General features: G+C 43.9%; 1 protein-coding gene across 4 annotated transcripts in view; it reads left to right on the top strand.

Annotated features, from left to right (window-relative positions):
• Positions 1-18,971, top strand: part of Slc25a13 (solute carrier family 25 member 13) — a 182,653-nt gene that overhangs the window by 30,957 nt on the left and 132,725 nt on the right. For all 4 annotated transcript variants that reach the window (NM_001419627.1, NM_001419624.1, XM_087657977.1 and 1 more), the window contains exon 3: positions 6,989-7,131. In NM_001419627.1, the coding sequence (NP_001406556.1) occupies positions 6,989-7,131 (143 nt within the window). The remainder of the gene's footprint in view (positions 1-6,988; positions 7,132-18,971) is intronic.

Raw genomic sequence — 18,971 nt, 5'->3', positions numbered from 1 at the left:
ACACACACACACACACACACACACAGATATACACAGACACAGTCACTCACACACTCACATACACTCACACTCACTCACTCACACACTCACACACACACGACAGACACACACAGACACCCAGACACCCCACACACACATATACACACACACAGACACCACACACAGACACATACACACACAGACACTCACACACTCACACACTTACACACACGACTGACCCCCACACAGACACATAGGATGGGACGACCCAGAGTGTCATCTTTAGAAACAGGAGTCTAGAGCGGTTCAGTTTCTAGTGTGGCTGGGGCCAGGCACACTGGGAAAGACGTGAGCTGTCTGTGGAGTTTCAGATCTGGACTGACAACTGAACCATGGCATACACCAGGAAACATTTGTAGGAAAACTCAGAAAGCCATTTAGTTCCCGTTTGAGGAACTTTTTTTCCTTCCAAGCATTTTTTATCATTGCTGAAGTTTCAGAAGTCAGACACAAAGAAAACTGCTTTTGGATCTCAGCACAGACACAGATGTCTGTCTGTCTGTCTGTCTGTCTGTCTGTCTGTCTCTCTCTCTCTCTCTCTCTTTCCCCTGCCCTCCTTTCTTTTCCCTCCTTGTCTCTTGCACCCTTTCAGTTGTTTTTAACAGAGGGAAAAAACAATACGAATACTGCCTGGTAGGTCGCCCTCCGTCCAATATAACATGCATACCTTTAAGTTATGATTGTTTTTCTATGAGTTTGAAATCTACGATACTCCTAACTATGGCGGCTGTATGCTGCTTTATCTAGTTCTTCTCCATAATTGTCTACATAGTTGCTGCTTCTGACTATCTGTCATAACAGCACTGGTCTTCCCCCACTCCTGATTTTTATGGTGCTGGGTACTGAACTCTGCCTCATGCATTCCAAGCAAGCACCCTACCAACTGAGCTGTAGCCCCCACTCCATGTCCACTGACTCCCCATCTCCAGAATTCCTTTAGCTTACACAGTGTTTTTTTTTAAATATTATTTATTTTATATATGTTTGTACACTGTTGCTGTCTTCAGACACACCAGAAGAGAGCATCAGATCCCATTACAGATGGTTGTGAGCCACCGTGTGGTTGCTGGGAATTGAACTCAGGACCTCTGGAAGAGCAGTCAGTGCTCTTAATCATTGAGCCATCTCTCCAGCCCTATACTAGTGTTTTGTGTTGTTATTGTTTTGTTTGATTTTGGTTTTTCAAGACAGGGTTTCAAAACCCTGTAGTAGCTCTGGCTGTCCTAGAACTCGCTCTGTAGATCAGGCTGGCTTCAGACTCATGGATTACCTACCTCTGCCTTCCAAGTGCTGGGACTAAAGATGTCTTTCACCACCACTGGCTTTTGCATTATGTTTTAAAGAGAAGTTCTTAGATGTAGCTCATGGTGGTCTCAGAGTGGAGTAAAGTTTTTAGTCACTCTTGTGTATTTCGAGTTGGAATATGGAAGTGTATTTCTCACATTTATAAAAGCAATTGAGACTATTATTTTTGTAACAAAAACACCCCCTTTTTCTGGGTGCTTGAAAATTGTTTAAAATTTTTATTTTTAATAAATAGAACTGTATTAAAACTAAAACTTAACAATTCTCAGATTTTTAAAAACTTTTCATTGTGACAATTTCAAATAGAAATAAGATTATAAAGCAAATGTGTACATGATTAGCCATTAGTTTAACTGAATATTTGCCACATTGAATATTTTACATATATTTTCCTTATTTCTTTGTTCAGTATTTAATATAAATATAATTCACCTTAGGTGCTGTAATATGCCTCTTTAGTTAGTTTAAAATTTCAATGATTAAAATTTAAAGTTAAAATCACAATGTTAAAAACCTCCTGTTTACATTGTGGCCCCAATGATGTAGTCAGTGATCTGTGCTAACAGGCTGTATTGATTCTCTGTGCTTTCATCCCGTTTTGTTATTCTGTCCTTAGAAGAGGGACATGGTAAAGGGTGGCAAGTGACAGGACCTGGAGTGCACAGGGCATCTCTGACTGAAAAGGTGTCCAGGAGAATTTGACTTTCAGCCCCAAGGGCGTAAGTGACTCCTGGCAAACAGGAGCGGCCAGGGAAGGTAAGGGTTCTGACCCAGGTCACCACTCCCAGACTTTTATTAAAATAATTAGTGAGGAGCAAGCCAGGTAGGACTCTGGTCCTAGTGATAGGCACTGCAGGGACAGGTTCCTTTTCTGAGTCCGTCTGCTACTCTCCTCCTTCAGTGTGGTACAGCTGATGAGATATATGATCATTTAAAAGAATTATAAAAGTCTTCTGGAGCATATCCCCAGAGATGTCCAATCGTATTCTAGAGCCGTGGTAGCTGTAAGAGTCTCTTCCCTGACAGTGACCGTTGTACCTTGCTTAAAGGACAACCAAGCTGCCTTTGTCAACACCCCTAGTACATGTTTCTATCATAGTTGGCCTCTGTCCATGAGTCCAAGAGACAACCTTTGATGTATTTTCTTGAACCCTAAAGCAGGTCATTCTTGCTTTGGTGGACTGGCTTGTAAACTGAACAAAATTATATTCTGCATCCAGATTAACATGTCATTTAAGAGATGACCTCTTCCTTACCTCTAAACAAGTGAGGGCAATAAGAATCCCTCGGTGATCGTGTGACAGTTGGTCTGAGTCTGGTGCACAGACCATAAGTACACGTCTCCATGGTTATTTACAGAGTGCACCAGTGCCTGGAAGGTCCGTGTTCCCTGTGCTAGCCAGTCTAGCTAGCAAAGGTAACTGGTTGAATTCTCTCGTGACACCTTAGTTCAGTCCTTTATTTCATTCTACCTTAAGTGTAGTCATGCAGTCTGTTCTCTCTGTTACTTCTTGCACTGCTGGGTGCTGAGTTCCAGGCCCCCAACAACACAGGCTTTCACTCTTGCGCTGACCTCTACCTCCAAGCCTGAGTTTATGTAGAATCATCTGTGTGGTGACGTGGAGTGGGTTAGTTTATCGCTACATTGTATTTTATTGTGTGACTATAGGACAGTCAACTAAGTATCCAGTCATTGAGAGATCTCCGGACTGTTTTTTTTTCCCTAAGCATTTTCTTTGTCGTCTTAAGATAAGTTGCTCTGAATACTTTAACTTTTTTGGTATTATATCCCATATACATTTTGTTAGAGATTTCTTTATGATTGAAATTGCTAAGCCTATGGTTATGTTAGATACAGTTACAGTGGACATTGACCAGCAGTTTTCTAAAAAGGATTTTTCAGTTTATACACACACACACACACACACACACACACACACACACACACACTCACACATATACACACTTTTATATACATATATACACATAATTTTTAAAAAAATTTATTTTTGTGTGCATTGGCATTTTGCTTGCATGCAAGTCTGTGATTCTTGGAACTTGAGTTACAGAGTTGCGAGCTGGTGTGTAGTAGGTTCTGGGAATTGAACCTGGGTTCTCTGCAAGCCCATTGAGGCATCTCACTAGCACTGTCAGTTTATAATTACACTGCCAGCGTGTGGGAATGTTCCATATTTTGGCCAGCTTTCATTATCCCTTATTATCTTGCGAGTGAGTAGTATGGTTCCTTGTAGCTTGATCTCGCATTTCCAGGGACAATTGAATTTCCGGTCCACAACTTAACAATGATTCCCAAGGTCATTTGGCGAAAATTCAAAGGATAATCATCAGGCCAAGAAAAAGCTCCAGGAGAAAAGTAATACAGCATTCTGAACCTTTCATTCATTCGAAAAATATTGCTCAAGCATGGTTCACCGCCAGTCAGCAGTCTGGGAATTTGAGGAAACAATAGCGAGGGAGAACACAGCCAAAAAATTCCTGTCTTGACAGGGCCCTCCCTGCAGTTAGTAGCAAGTAAGAGTCATTGTTGTCTTACAAGGACAGATAGGTCAACAAGATAGGGTGGTCTTGGACCGCCTCCCACTGGTCAGAACTGCTGGTCCATGAAACATTCTTGGTGCTATGCCCAGCCAGTTCCAGAGTACACTGTGGTCCCAGGAAGCCATTCCAACCTCTGAGAACTGAAGCTGCAGGTGGAGTCTGCTTCTCACTGTTTTCCCTGTTGACCATCTGATAATGTATTAGTGAAAACTCTGAGTCCTAAAGAGCAGGACGGGGAGGGTGGAAGACGTGGTTTGTGGGCCTGGAACAGCCAATAGATTGACTGGAAAAAGTCAGAATAGTCTCATGTCAGAACACACACAGAAGCAGAGCCCTGGTATTCTGGAGGCTAATGATAAATAGGGATATGGTCAAAAGTCAGGAGAGAAACTGGGTTGGTATTTGTGAAGAGAAGGGACTGGATTTCTAAGGTCAGAAAAGCAACGGGAGGATTTGCAAAGGAGGAAAAAAAAACCCTCTAGACTCAATTACATGAAAAATGTCAAACTGCAAAAGTATTTGAAACAAATGTGACCCTGGACAGGGCGAGAGCACGTTGTCGCGCTGCAGGTGGCAGAGTGATTGGTACAATCGTTTCTGGAGAACAGCATGATAATAAGCAATGACCGTCTGAAGGTCCCTGTCCTTTAACTCAACAATTTCTTCTTTCAGGGAGTCTGGTTTTTGAAAATAGGAATTGGGACAAATGTTATCTATAAGAATGGCTATCTTAGGTTTTCTTACAAAATAACCCAGACTGGAAATAATCTAAATGTGTACCAGCAGGAGAAAAGTTAAATTGTGTTCTGAGGTAAATTAATCACTATCATAGGGAAACCTCGGTATAACCAACCATGGGATTGCTATCATTAACAGTGACATGCCACTTCCATTTCAAGCTTGTTTGTCCTCATTTAGGGAAAGAAATAACAATGAATTCCTTCTTCTGAACGTCCCCTGCCAAGTGAAGGATAACATCGCTGGGCTGTCTCTTTTGTACTCTTATCTGTAAAAGACACTTAGAAGATGGTATCCTAGCATTTTGCCATGGCTTCCCTTAGGCAGTGCCCAGGACCAAGTCACTAGTGATGAAAGGAAACCTTCATTACATTCTTGAACTGGTCCTATAGTCAGTGAAATAGACGGTTAAAGAAAAGAATTAGAAAAGCAAAAACATGGACCAGCGGAGTGGCTCACCAAGTAAAGGTGCTTGCCAACGAAGTCACAGCCTGAGCTCCATCCCCCAACTCACATGGTGGGAAGGAGACAACCGACTTTCATAAGTGGTCCTCCGATTTCCACATGAGGGCCGTGGCGTGTGTGTATACATATATGCATACATACATATATGTAATAAAAAAGCAAAGCCAGAAGTGTGTTTATTATGTTCTGGGCATTGTTTGTACTGTATTTTCTCATTATCTCATTTGCTTCATGAGTCAGCCACACGGGGCTGGTAATATCATTATACACATTCTGCACATGAAGCAGCAGAGCCCAGGAAACTTCATCTAACTCTCAAGATTTTCAGGTGGTACCGAGTACAGCCAAAGCCTGCAGGCCTCCAGAGCCAGCGACGCTCCTCCTTACCCTGAGCCCCTCATCTCCCTGATGCTGGCGTGATTCTCATCACCTAGTAACCCCTGTCCTCAGGTATCTTGTTCTCCTCTCTTGGGAATCTGGAAGTCTGATTCTCCTCAGAGAGGATGCCACATCCTCATGTTTATTTTCAGCATTTCCAAGAAGCTGGGTGTCCCCAAAAACAAGACCCAACCAGGTCCTTCTTACCTGGAAGAACACCATGAAGGAGAGTCCAGTGCTAATGAGATCCTGTGTGGCGCTGAGAGGACATTGACTAGGGCAGCAATTTAAACCTGCTTCCAGTATCACCAGTTTGTCTTCTTTTCTCAGGGACCGTAAGCATTAGACTGATTTATTTGAGGAGCCATGACTTAAGAATTGGGTAGCGTCTGACTCCAAGCCATCTGGGGCTCCACCAAGACCGTGGGAGGAGAAACACCTGTAAAGTGCTTGTGGGAGCCAAAATAAAGAAAATATATTTGATTGGCTAAAATAGACAGCTGGAGTTAGAGGTCGTGTTGACGGCTTCAGGTTGGCTGAGCATCAGCTTTGTTTCACTCTGCACTGAACTGGGCTTTGTTACATAGGAGTGCAAGGCCTAGGCAATGGCATTTACACGGAATGGATGTTCATGTTCTACAGAAGGATATCTAACACTTCACAGTTGATCTCACTTTAGAAAGAAAGGACATGTCCTTAAGCTTAGTGCCCATGCCTGTCATCCTATTGGGGGATCGACATAGGGAGGTCTTGAGTTTGAGGCCTCCTGGGCCTCCTAGTGAGACTTCTTCCTGTATTTTATGTTTACAAGTAGCTTTCCCTTTCTCTGAGTCATGACAACTGTTATCAGACATTGCCACATGTCCCCCCAAAAGCCATTGCCAACAGCTTCTGATGAGCATAAAATTTGACTATTTAATTTTTTTCATCTTTATTAGCTTGGATATTTCTTATTTACATTTCAATTGCTATTCCCTTTCCCGGTTTCCAGGCCAACATCCCCCTAGCCCCTCCTTTTCCCCTTCTCTATGAGTGTTCCCCTCCCCATCCTCCCCCCATTACCACCCTCCCCCCAACAATTACATTCACTGGGGGTTCAGTCTTGGCAGGACCAAGGGCTTCCCCTTCTACTGGTGCTCTCTTACTAGGCTATTCATTGCTGCCTATGCAGTTGGAGCCCAGGGTCAGTCCATGTATAGTCTTTGGGTAGTGACTTAGTCCTTGGAAGCTCTGGTTGGTTGGCATTGTTGTTCATAGGGGGGTCTCAAGCTCTTCCAGTCCTTTCTCTGATTCCTTGAACGGGGGTCCCGTTCTCAGTTCAGTGGTTTAATGGACTATTTAATTTTTTAAAGAGACAGAGAATAACCACCTCTTGAAGATGTTATCAGTCTGTGTGGTTTTTATCTTTTGAATTACAGGCTTTCACTATTGGTCGCATGGTTATATACATTTAAGAATCAGATACTAAATAACATTTCTTACCTCTTCCTTCCTCTTTAAACAGTATGCAAGCATTGAAAAAAATGGTGAATTTTTTATGTCACCTCATGACTTTGTCACTCGGTATTTGAATATTTTTGGAGAAAGCCAGCCCAACCCGAAGACTGTGGAACTGTTAAGCGGTGTGGTGGATCAGACCAAAGATGGGTATGTGTACTTCTAAGTACTTTCCTTCTGTTCAAACCAGCTTTCTTTTGCTTAGAGATAAAGAAGCCACTAAATGTATGAACCCTCTATATCTCCAAAATTGTTCTTTATTCCTGTTAATCCATCATGTTAGAAACGATATCTCAGTATTTTCAGAATTGTTGACTCTATGTAAGTCTTGCTTGATGAGATTGTTGTCATCCATGAGGAGTTGTAAGACCTAGGGGTGTACATGTGTATGTTTGTGTATCTCAAGAGAGCTATAAAATTATGAACTTCAACATGACTCTATGGACATAATTCCTATAATTGTAACTTTGTCTAAATTGTCTTTCAAATTTCATGTATGGTTGGATGGTATGAAAATGAGAGACAGAAAATTCTGATGATTCCAAGTCACCAAGGAAGGCCTCTGACTAGAGTTGAGTCTCTACTGCATAGAGACTTACCCTATACCCTGTCCCCATGACCAGTTTCCTCTGTGGTTACTCTGGAATTGGCAAATCTTACCTTATTTGGAGGCAGAATCTTGGGGACTTGTGTAAATAAGCATTCTGAGATGAAAAGGTTGTTTTATGTTATCTGGGTGGACCTAAATTCCATTACAGGTGTCTTTGATGATGGGGGCAGAGGGAGATTTGACACAGGGCGCAGGTGTCAAATGACTACAGATTCTGGAGTCCGGGTGGTAGACTCATAACCAGGCGTGCCTACAGCCACCCAAGCCTGCATAAACCTCAGGCAGAGTGCCCATAGAGCCTCGAGAGTGAGGTTCTGGTTGACTTCATTGACGCCTTTGTTTAGGGCTTCTGGGTTTCTGAACTGTAATATATAGTCTTGCTGTGTTCAGTCTTCAAATTTGTAGTAAAGTCCATTCTATTAATTAATTAATTAATTAATACCTTTTATGAGACAGGATTAATTATTACCTTTTATTTCTCTGTATAGCCCTGGCTGATTGGAACTCACCCTTTAGACCAGGCTGGCCTAGAACTCAGACATCCTCTCGCTTCTGCCTCCTGAGTGCTGGGTTAATTTATTTATTTTTAATTGATGAAGAACATTATCATTTACGATATATTTTGAAGTACACATTCATTGTAGAAAATGGGCTCATCTACGTAGCTAACATATCTGTTACATTATGTGCTTATTTTGTTTTGTATTTGGAACATTTGACTCTACCTTAGCAATTTTCTAGTGTGCGTGTGGTCTTCTTAACCATAACACATGGTGCCCAAGACTTGTCTTTTGAAACTATTTTGTTCTTTGAACAGCATCACCTCACCTTTCCTACACCAGCCCTTGTAGACTCTCTCCCCTTCCTCCTCCTCTCCTCCTCTTCTTCCTCTTCTTCTTCTTCTTCTCCTCCTCCCCCCCTTCTTCCTCCTCCTCCTCTTCCTCCTCCTCCTTCTCCTCCTCCTCTTCCTCCTCCTCCTTCTCCTCCTCCTCCTCCTCCTTCTCCTCCTCCTCCTTTTCCTCCTCCTCCTTCTCCTCCTCCCCTTCTTCCTCCTCCTCCTCCTCCTCCTCTTCCTCCTCCTCTTCTTCTTCTTCTTCTTCTTCTTCTTCTTCTTCTTCTTCTTCTTCTTCTTCTTCTTCTTCTTCTTCTTCTTCTCCTCCTCCTCCTCCTCCTCCTTCTCCTCCTCCTTCTCCTCCTCCTCCTTCTCCTCCTCCTCCTTCTCCTCCTCCTCCTTCTCCTCCTCCTCCTTCTCCTCCCCTTCTTCCTCCTCCTCCTCCTTCTTCTTCTTCTTCCCCTCCTCCTCCTCCTCCCCTTCCTCCTCCTCCTCTTCCTCCTCCTCCTCCTCCTCCTCCTCCTCCTCCTCCTCCTCCTCCTCTTCTTCTTCTTCTTCTTCTTCTTCTTCTTCTTCTTCTTCTTCTTCTTCTCCTCCTCCTCCTCCTCCTCCTCCTCCTCCTCCTCCTCCTCCTCTTCCTCCTCCTCCTCTTCCTCCTCCTCCTTTTTTCTTTTTTTTTAAGACAGGTTTTCTTTGTATAGTCTTGGCTGGCCTGGCAAACTCTGTAAATGAGGTTGGCTTCAAACTCAGAGGTCTGCCTCTGCCTCCCAAGTGCTGGGATTAAAAGCATGTATCACCACTGCCTGGCCCAGTTTAGAGCTTCTAACGGTGGGTTTAATCAATGCGTAAAGTTAGTTTGAGAAAGACAAGCAAATGCATGTGGACTGGCGGGTGGATTAGCCCCGTGAGCTCTAAATTCCATCATTGGAGTCTTCAGCAAACAAACAAAATTTTTAGATATATTTTATGTGCATGGGTGTTCTGCCTGCATTTATGTTTGTATACCAAAGTTCATGCTTGGTGACCAAGGAAGTCAGGAGAGGTAGGAGAGTGGTAGGAGCTGAACTGGAGACCTTTGCAAGAGCCACAAGTACTCTTAACTGCTAAGCTGACTCTCTAGTCCCATCAGGGTCTTTCTAGATAGAAAGAAGGTTATTCCAGACAGCCAGGCAGTTCTTTCTTAGGGTACAAGGAGAAACCTTGATGAAGACAGCCCCGGATGAGAGACACAGTGTGAGAGATAGGAAATCGAAGCTTCATTTCCACTGAGAGGTCAGTGAAGATATCCCATGAGTGACCGGTGGGCTGTAGGACCTGGGGTCAGGAACCGAGGACAGAACATTTGGGGCAGAAAAACAGGATTCTGGAGAAGCCATGCATTTCGTGATATGCGTCTAGCATGTCTGGATCTAGAAATGCATGGTTTGGTGGGAAAGGTTGGCCATGTGTAGAACACGTCAGGGCTCATCGTTAAGGTTGAGGATGAGAACACTCATCGTAAGCCGTGGTGAGCCACCCAGGGCTGGTTTGAATCAGGAAGTTGGCAGGGTTTCCTGTGGGGCAGCATAACCCCTATTGATACTCTTTGTTGTGTTTAGGGTTTCCTTTGTTCTACTGTCTTAATCAATGTAAGGATGGATTTAATCAATTTATGAAGGTCCTTGAGGGAGACAGAGAGACTTTGCATGCCCTGGGGCTGGAGCCTCTGGTTTGGGGGTTTCCTGAGTGTGTGTGGGGCCTTCCATCTGAAGAGGGGAAGAGATGGGTTTTAGGATGTCTCGGGGCCCAGACCCACCTACAAAGCCATGTAACTAAGCAATGTGAAATGTTGCCCTGGCTGTTCATTGTACATGGCTCCTGATGTGTCTTTTAGATCTGGTAGTGACTGTACCTTTTAACTAAGACGGAAACCATGCTATATCTATCTAAATATAATTTTCATATACAGCTCATACCACTTATCCGCTAGGAACCAGGTGGCCGTCTCATGTTACTCCGTGTGAGCTTTGCCAAACACATTTCTGGTTGTTTTTAATGATTATCTTGTTCATGAGAGTGAGCTAAGACCAAGGAAACGTTGTGACTAAGTGGGGCTAGGATGAGCTGGGTTTTTGACTTCTTAGCTGGCTGCCTGCAACAGTTACTGAGCCCTGTCTGTCAGGGGCTCCTGGGGCTGGAATATCTTGTTGGCTTGCTAGGATCACCTATAAGTTTTCCATAGACAGTTGTCCCTCTATGGACATGGTGGGTTGGTTTCAGGACCCACACAGGATCCTGCCAAGATCGGCCCATGCCCCGGTGTGTCCTATAAATTTCTGTGATTCTTACATCGGAACTATCACGTTCTACACTCTGCTTTAAATCATTAGATGATGTACTAGCATAGTATAATGCTGTGTGGAACGTCCTTCTCTTGTTGTTCAGGGGATAATGACAAGAAAGTGCCTGCTTGGTACAGACTCAGTTCTTTTTCTGAGTGTTTTCTAGCTGTACTTGGTTAAATGTTTATATTTGGGGTCTGTGGACACAGCACATGCTTCCTACCTTGGGTATAGAACCCTTTTCACTCGGAAGATGTACCTTCTGTGAGGACAGACTTGGGAAGGGGAGTGTCAGATACCCTGTTGTTACTGATGAGCTGACAGGTACAGGGTACATCCTTGTCAACCCCCACCCCACTCAGAGAGGATTACCACCACATAGGAATAAATCCTCTCTGTTTAGAGAACAAAGACCCAGTCCTGGGAGAGGCCTGCTGTCTGAGGAATATAGGGTGCCCAGAAAAAAAAATAGTGGAAGACAGGTTTTAGACGTGTGGCCTGTGTGAAAGAGCATTGTGTTATTTCCAAGTTCATTGCTTCCTAGCAAGGAAACTACAGCCCTTTAAATCCTTCCCAGGGTGGAGGAGGATGTAATAGTGTTGATGATAAAATTATTTTTATATACCTGTTTTCACTTTGTGAGGCTGGGGTGAAGAAATCCAGGCCTTGGCCACATGCTGGGAGTTAATGAGGTTTACAATTGGCAGTGCTTAAAGAGCATTAGGGTAATGTATTTAAACATCGGCTGTTCACAAGCTGAACTGCTCATCATTTGAGGTGTACAATCCCCATCCGGCAGAGGAGGCCTTTCCGTCTGCTAATGAGGAAAGTTTTTCACCATGGTACAGTGGACATGCGTTTCAGGTAAACACCTGAAATTCATAATCTAGAGAATTAACCAGAGGCATCCCTTTAATTAAAAAGGAAAAAAAAAAACTTGCTAATAATCAACACCAGCCAAAGCAAGGAGCTTAGATGTTCTTCGTAGTCAATCATCAGACTCCCAAATTAATCTACCAAAACAAAAGGCCTCATTAACCGCTCTCATTGAATCAGGGTTATTTTCTTTCTCTTTCTGCGGATGTCTGATTAACCCCCTTTCTTTTTGCATTACTCACTGCGTGTTTAATATTTGATGTCTGAAATCATAGGTGTGGGGGAGGGAGGGTGCATGCAATGTGGTGGCTAGACACTGTCTACGAGGAGTAAATTCAAAAGAATTTTTAAAAAGGTTGGTATTATGTTGCTGATGCATTTGAAAATCTTTAGGAATGTCAGAAGCCTGGGTTGTATTTTTCTTTTTAATTCCAGAAAGGGTTGATTAGCGACTAGGTACTGATTTCACATCTCATTCATATGTACCCACACCCTCCCCCGCTACTTCCTCTTCTGCTCCAAGCTCTTGTTGGGAGAGTTTTGTTGAAAGGACAAGACATAGACATAGTCGGAGGGGGGAAGGAAGGTCTTAGGAATTTCTCTTACACATGGACTGCTAATAGAAGGCATGCTGACAGACAGGTCTCTCTGGGAAGGGAAGACAATTTGCTTCTTGCAAGAACATGGGCAGTTCTAGAAGGTTCAGAGTGTAGTCAGTGGACCCCTGGAAGCCCAGTGACCTTTTCAGGAGCCGGGGAGGTCAAACTGCTCGAGCACAGATGTGGAAGTGCAGCACATTCTAATTACAGCTGTGAGGTTGGAGCAGGTGTCTCTAAGACTGAAGATGGTGAAACTGTTAGTTTTGCCACCAGTCCTTGGTGTCCCCAGATTCCTGCTGACACCTGACCCTAACAGCTATGATATTAAGAGGTGGGGCTTCGGGAGAAGTGGCTAAGTCACCAGGGCTATGGCTCCTGGACTGGGCTAGTGATCTTATAAAAAAGACTTGCAGGAACCTGACCACTCCTCCCACCATGTGAAGAAAACAGAAGGTACCGACTGTCTGTGTGGAACAGGTCTCTACTAGAAACTGAATCGACAGGCGTCCCTTAATCTTGCAGAATTGTGAGCAAAGTGCTTCTCTTGTTTAGTAGTCTGAATGTGAAGTAAGGCGGATGCCAAGCCAGTGAGTTGTCATTGTCTTCTTACCACACAGTAACAACAACAAAAACGGTTTTGCTTCAGGAGGTTCATGAAGTACAAAAGCTACCGACTTCTTAAATTCATGAACATTCACTGGGTGACTAAGTGCGAAGGACACATAAGAACTTACTTATACTTTGATAGTTGAGAGAAAATCATCAGTTTAGTTAATAGCTGAATTATATTATTATAGGATTTTTTTTACCCCAAGAATGAATTATTTAAAATAAGTTATTTTCATGTGACAGATTCAGGATATTAAAGATTTCCCTAATCTTATTGGCAATAACGTTAATGAAAGTAGCTTTTCAAATGTGGTAATGAGACAACTCCCATGTTTGGAGGATCTACATAACTTCAGGGGACAGCATTTTCAGTTGCGCAAGACCTGCTGTAAGAGCACCCCAGATGCATAAAGGACCTACTCGAGCAGCGCAGCACACACGAGGTTTTAAAGTAACAGTGGAGAAAGGTCCACACAGCTTCAACCAATCCCTGGAACTCCCGCTTGTTGACGCTGGTGTTATAGTAAAGTATAACATCCCAGGTTTAAACCCCACTCTCTTTTCTTCTTGAGAATCCATGTGAGCCTGTAGTCTTTCACATTCCTCAAAACAGCCTCTCTCCATAGATTGAGTGCTGTGGTTTTCTACTGAGTTGTTAAAAGAATTTTCAGATATAAATATACTTTTTCACTAAATCTTTTGTTGAAAAACATTGATATCTTTCAAACAAATTATATATAAAGTATATTTTATTATATGAACACTTTTTGGATTTCCCTAATGGAGTAATATATACTTAAAACTTCTCAGTTTTAATTTCTAATATTATAGTAGATATGATCCTTATAAATAAAAGCTTTGTGGGGCCTAAGTAATTTCTAGGTGACTAAGTTGTCCCAGGATAGATTTGATGATTGCTGCCCTAGGGGGAAAAGGTGGAAAGGAAGGTAGAGACTAGAGGGCTGTACTGGAGACCTGATGGGCGGATTTAGAAAGAAGTTTCCTTGTGATTTCATTGACTTTTTTTTTTTTTTCTTTTTTGGTCCTGGAAATCCATGAGTGAGAGGTGTAGGTTGAAGTGTTGGCTGTTTATGGAGAGAATGACACACTAGAATCATCTTGACTAGGATGAGTGGATAACGGAGCAGCAAGACTGGGCAGAACACATCTGAGGGCCCAGCTGGGACTATCATAAAACTTAACCTGAGACAGTGAGTATATGAACTGAGAAGACCAGTGAGTGTATGTACTGAGACCAGTCAGTGTTATGTACTGAGACCAGCTATTGTATGTACTCAGACCAGTTAGTGTATGTACTGAGACCAGTGAGTGTATGTACTGAGACCAGTCAGTGTTATGTACTGAGACCAGCTAGTGTATGTACTCAGACCAGCTAGTGTATGTACTCAGACCAGTGAGTGTATGTACTGAGACCAGTGAGTGTACCGACTGTCTATCCTTTTCATCACTGAGACAGAAGCAGCTTACTTCTGACAGGAAGGAAGACAGAAGGAAGGACTTACTTCAGTTTGGTTTAGGAGATGACATCTATTTGGCAGGGAGGATAAAGTAGCTGAACATCTCTGAGTGCTATCTGTGGTGGCAGGAGCTCGAGGCACAGCTCGTCCACAAGTTGATGGATCAGCCTGCAGAAAAATGGGAGAAGCTCAGAAGTGTATGCCACCTTCAAGATATCCTCCAGTGACTCAAGCTAGGTAGTCAGTCTGGATCCCAAAGGTTCCACGACCTTCCAGGACAGTCCCCTACCCCAGCTGATGACCAAGTGTTTAAACACATGTGCCTGTGGGAAATATTCCACCTTCCAGCAACACAGTAGTGCTGTATGCTTTCCTTAAAGTTCAGCTGTTCCAGCCCTGTCCCGCGCTACGTCTCGCCAGCAGGAACGACGCGGCACACACAGGATCCTACTGCAGAAAAGCTTTAATGCGTCTTGAGAGGGAGAGCATAAGCTTACAATGCGGAGACGCCGAGTGAGGAATAACCGTCCCTTATATAGGAAACTATCCTCGCCTAGGACGTGTCACTCTCTGACTGGTCGCTGCCAATTATGCCAGATGACGTACCAAAGCGTACGTGTCCCTTTGAGTAGGGAAGTTACCAGGCGCCTGCGTATTGCCCTTTTTACTAGGTGCGTTCTGTCGGATGCCGGTGCCATCTTGTAATGGAGTATGTGAGGACAGCTCCTCACATATGTGAGGACAGCTCCTCGGACAGCTCCTCACATCTGTGAGGACAGCTCCTCGGACAGCTCCTCACACAGCCCTGCATGGGTTTAGGCATAGCAGGGCTTGAGGTCTTTGCTGTAAAGAATCTAGAGTACAGGATATTTCTTAGACGTATGGGACATTCAGGGAGCATTTTAGTGTAGTACATATTTTCTGGGGTTTTTTGGGGGGGATGAGGGGAGAGCTAGTACTGAACATGGAACACAGGGCCTTTTGGATTCTAAGCAAACACTCCCAGTTAGATTTGTTTTCTGTAGGGGCAAAGTGGCTGGTGGGGGTCAGAACTTAGAGAGGATACCACAGTGTAGGTTCCATTAATGACACTCATTGTTCAGTGTGGATGGAAGCTGCTGAAGTTGGGGCACCAACAGAGAGAGCAAGAAAAGGAAAACACAGTGCTTGCCAAGCAAGAAGCACAACACTGAGAATAAGGAGGTGAAGGAACACCCATTCAGAGCCTGCCCCACATGTGGCCCATACATATACAGCCACCCAATTAGACAAGATGGATGAAGCAAAGAAATGCAGGCCGACAGGAACCGGATGTAGATCTCTCCTGAGAGACATAGCCAGAATACAGCAAACACAGAGGTGAATGCCTGCAGCAAACCACTGAACTGAGAACAGGCCCCCCGTTGAAGGAATCAGAGAAAGAACTGGAAGAGCTTGAAGGGGCTCGAGACTCCATATGTACAACAATGCCAAGCAACCAGAGCTTCCAGGGACTAAGCCACTACCTAAAGACTATACATGGATTGACCCTGGACTCTGACCCCATAGGTAGCAATGAATATCCTAGTAAGAGCACCAGTGGAAGGGGAAGCCCTGGGTCCTGCTAAGACTGAACCCCCAGTGAACTAGATTGTTGGGGGGAGGGTGGCAATGGGGGTAGGATGGGGAGGGGAACACCCATATAGAAGGGGAGGGGGGGCTAGGGGGATGTTGGCCAGGAGACTGGGAAAGGGAATAACAATTGAAATGTAAATAAGAAATACTCAAGTTAATAAAGATGGAGGGGGGGGAAAAAGGAGGTATTGGTAATGCTAAAATCCTAGTCCTGACCATGGATTGGGCAGCCACAAAGGGGGAGAAAGAGATCCTAGCAGAAGTGACATCATCGTGACTCGGAGAGCTGTGGTGTGGGAAGTGTCTGAGTTTTAAAGAATCAATAATGGATTGCAACTATTTTGAACTGAAGGGTAAATATATTAACATTTTTGAGGATTTGGGTTGGAGTGGAGTTGGAGTCGTGCTGGCCTGGCCCCTAAAAAGATGGGTGCAGTGGGGAACTGAGGTGGGTGAGGTGTTAGAAACGAGGAGGGTGCCGAGAGCCGAGATGCGCTGTGGACATTCCTCTGGGCCACACATACTGGAATCGCAATACTAAATTATAAAGGAAAGGAAATCAAATGTAACCTCTGTGACATAAAGCTAGTCACGGATCTGTTTCTCTGCCAATGTCAGTATTAGGACAGGTTGTGACCGTTGCTCCACTAAATGACCTGCACAGAAGCTGTGAGGAGTTCCTGACACAAAACTGCCCTGGTTGGCATGTGTCCCCCAAAGCCCATGTGTTGGAAATGTATACACTGGTGACAGTGTTGAGTTGTGGGCTCTTGAAGCATGGAGGTCTCTGGAGTAAGCTACTGATGCCAGCTAGCGTAGGAAGGTGGGTGCTTTTGTGTTGTTTTGGGTTTTTGTTTGTTTGTTTTTTTTTTTTAAATCAAATGAGACTGGCCTTCCTGTCCTTGTTGGTGGAATGCTGTGTTTTGTATTCTAGAACACAGCAAGAATCCCTTAACATGCCCCAGGCCCTTGATCTGGAGGCCCCCTGCCCACCACCACCTCCTCCTGTCACCAGCTGTCAGCCCTGGAAGTGCAAATCCGCTGTTTATAGATGGCCCAGTGCCACAGCAGCACAAAAGATAGAAACCACTAGGGGATTTAATGCTTATTAACTTTCCCTCTGGTCCATGAGTCACTTCCCAGAATAAACTCTGCAAGTCAGGCTTTAGTAAAACGGCGGGGATGAGACTTGAGTGCAATCTGATATAAACGTTTTAGGGTTATCAGTTTTGAGTGGGGAGGAAAAAAGCAAGAACAAAAGCTCTTCCTGCCTCAGCCTCCCAAGTGTTGGGATTTTAGGGGCACATGCCTTGGCCTAGCCTCTTAATCTTTTTCATGAGCAGTTGCACACCCTGGAAATAGGTTGCCATGAACTTTGAATGACTTACGACCTTTTCAGTGAGTGGATGGAGGTGAGTTTTCAGTTCACATTAATATTTCTAACAGATAAATTAAAGTGATACACTAAGTTCAAAGTAGTTTTTAATCTCTCTGCTTTTCTGCCTGTCTCTTTTTCATTGAAAATCCTGGTTGCTGGCAACATTCACGGAACCACATCTTTGTATTATGCACATGTTCAAAGTAATAACACCTGTGTTGCTTCTAATAGTTAGATATTCAATGAAGATAAAGATTTCTTCTCAGCTGTTTGTGCTTATACCGTATTCCATGAAATATACACAATTAAAGCCTTGCATTCTAGAGCATTTGAAATACTCCCTTGCTCTGTGTGGTTTTGCCACTGACTTGATAGGTGGTTAGGTTCATTTGTTTCAGTTTGTTTTCAATTTTTAGGCATTCTTTTCTTTCTTTTTTCTTTGTGGGGTGGGACTTTGGACTTAATTGCATTTTGCATGTGTAAAACACATGGTCCCAAAGTCCAGACTGTGACACAGAAGGAATGTCTGTGGGGCAGCCTGACCTACGTCTGTTCTCTGCTGGGTACCTTCCTCTCTGGAGTCACTCTTTCTCCTTTAGCCTTTAGTTTCTCTTGCCACAGAATACTTCTCTTCCTTGATAAGTGAATTGATACTAGCAGTCATGTTCATGCTGGCTTCTTAAACAGAACAGACAGCTAATAAATGCTCTTTCTCCATCCCACTCCCGCAGACACACACGCTGGAAAGTGTGCTTTATACACAGCGTTTTATATTGAGTGTGTATTATGTTCTCCAAAGAAAGAGTCAGTAGGTATAGTTTTACTCTACTCTTAGTTATGGTGCCTGAGCTGTCCCACTGTGTCACCCGTGTGCTGGCTGGAGCCTGAGGAAAGCCAGTGGTGTGGTAGTCATCTTCTGAGACTGGGGGGGCCTAAGAGATCTGTGAACAGGCACAAGGGCCGCACTGAGTACTGGATCCCGTATCCATGTAAAAAGCTGTATATGGTGCAATGTCTGTAATCCCAATGTTGGGAAGGCAGAGACAAGATTTCTGAGACGTGCTGGCCACCTAGTCTCCATGAATGTCAGTCTAAGCTCTAGGTTTAGAGAGAGACCCTGCCTCAAAAGTGTGAAGGATTGAGGACACCCAACATCCTCTGACTTTAACCCAGGTATGAGCACTTGTATACAGATGATACACTTGAAAATACACACACACACACACACACGTGCATACACACACACACACACACACACACACACACACACACACATGCACACACATAATGTAGCTTTCCATCTGGGGTGTGTCCATGTTCCAGTTCAAGTGCTCAGCTAAGAGACCACGATCTTCTTTGCTCTTAAGTGTTTGTTCCTTTCAAGCCCATGGTGATTGGATAATGCCTGCCATATTGGGAGCAAGTCCATCTAGGAAAATGCCAGCCTTATCATTAGATACACCTCAAAGCATTGTTTCCCCTGGGCTCCCCATATCCTAATTAAGCTGACATATAAAACAGTTGAGAGAATGGGATACAACATGCCATGTACTGAGTTACCCTTCAGAGTTTCTCCTGTGTGCCCCTGTTTGTGCACCAAATACTTCTTAGGGCTGCTTTGATGTTTCGTTTCTTTGTTATTGTAACACATGTGTGCATGCGTGTACATGTAA

This window comes from Rattus norvegicus, chromosome 4 (assembly GCF_021556685.1).
Source record: "Rattus norvegicus strain SHRSP/BbbUtx chromosome 4, alternate assembly SHRSP_T2T, whole genome shotgun sequence".
In the NCBI taxonomy this organism is placed as follows: Eukaryota; Metazoa; Chordata; class Mammalia; order Rodentia; family Muridae; genus Rattus; species Rattus norvegicus.
The sequence above is the reverse complement of the archived record's forward strand: the minus strand, read 5'-3'. Positions and strand labels throughout refer to the sequence as shown.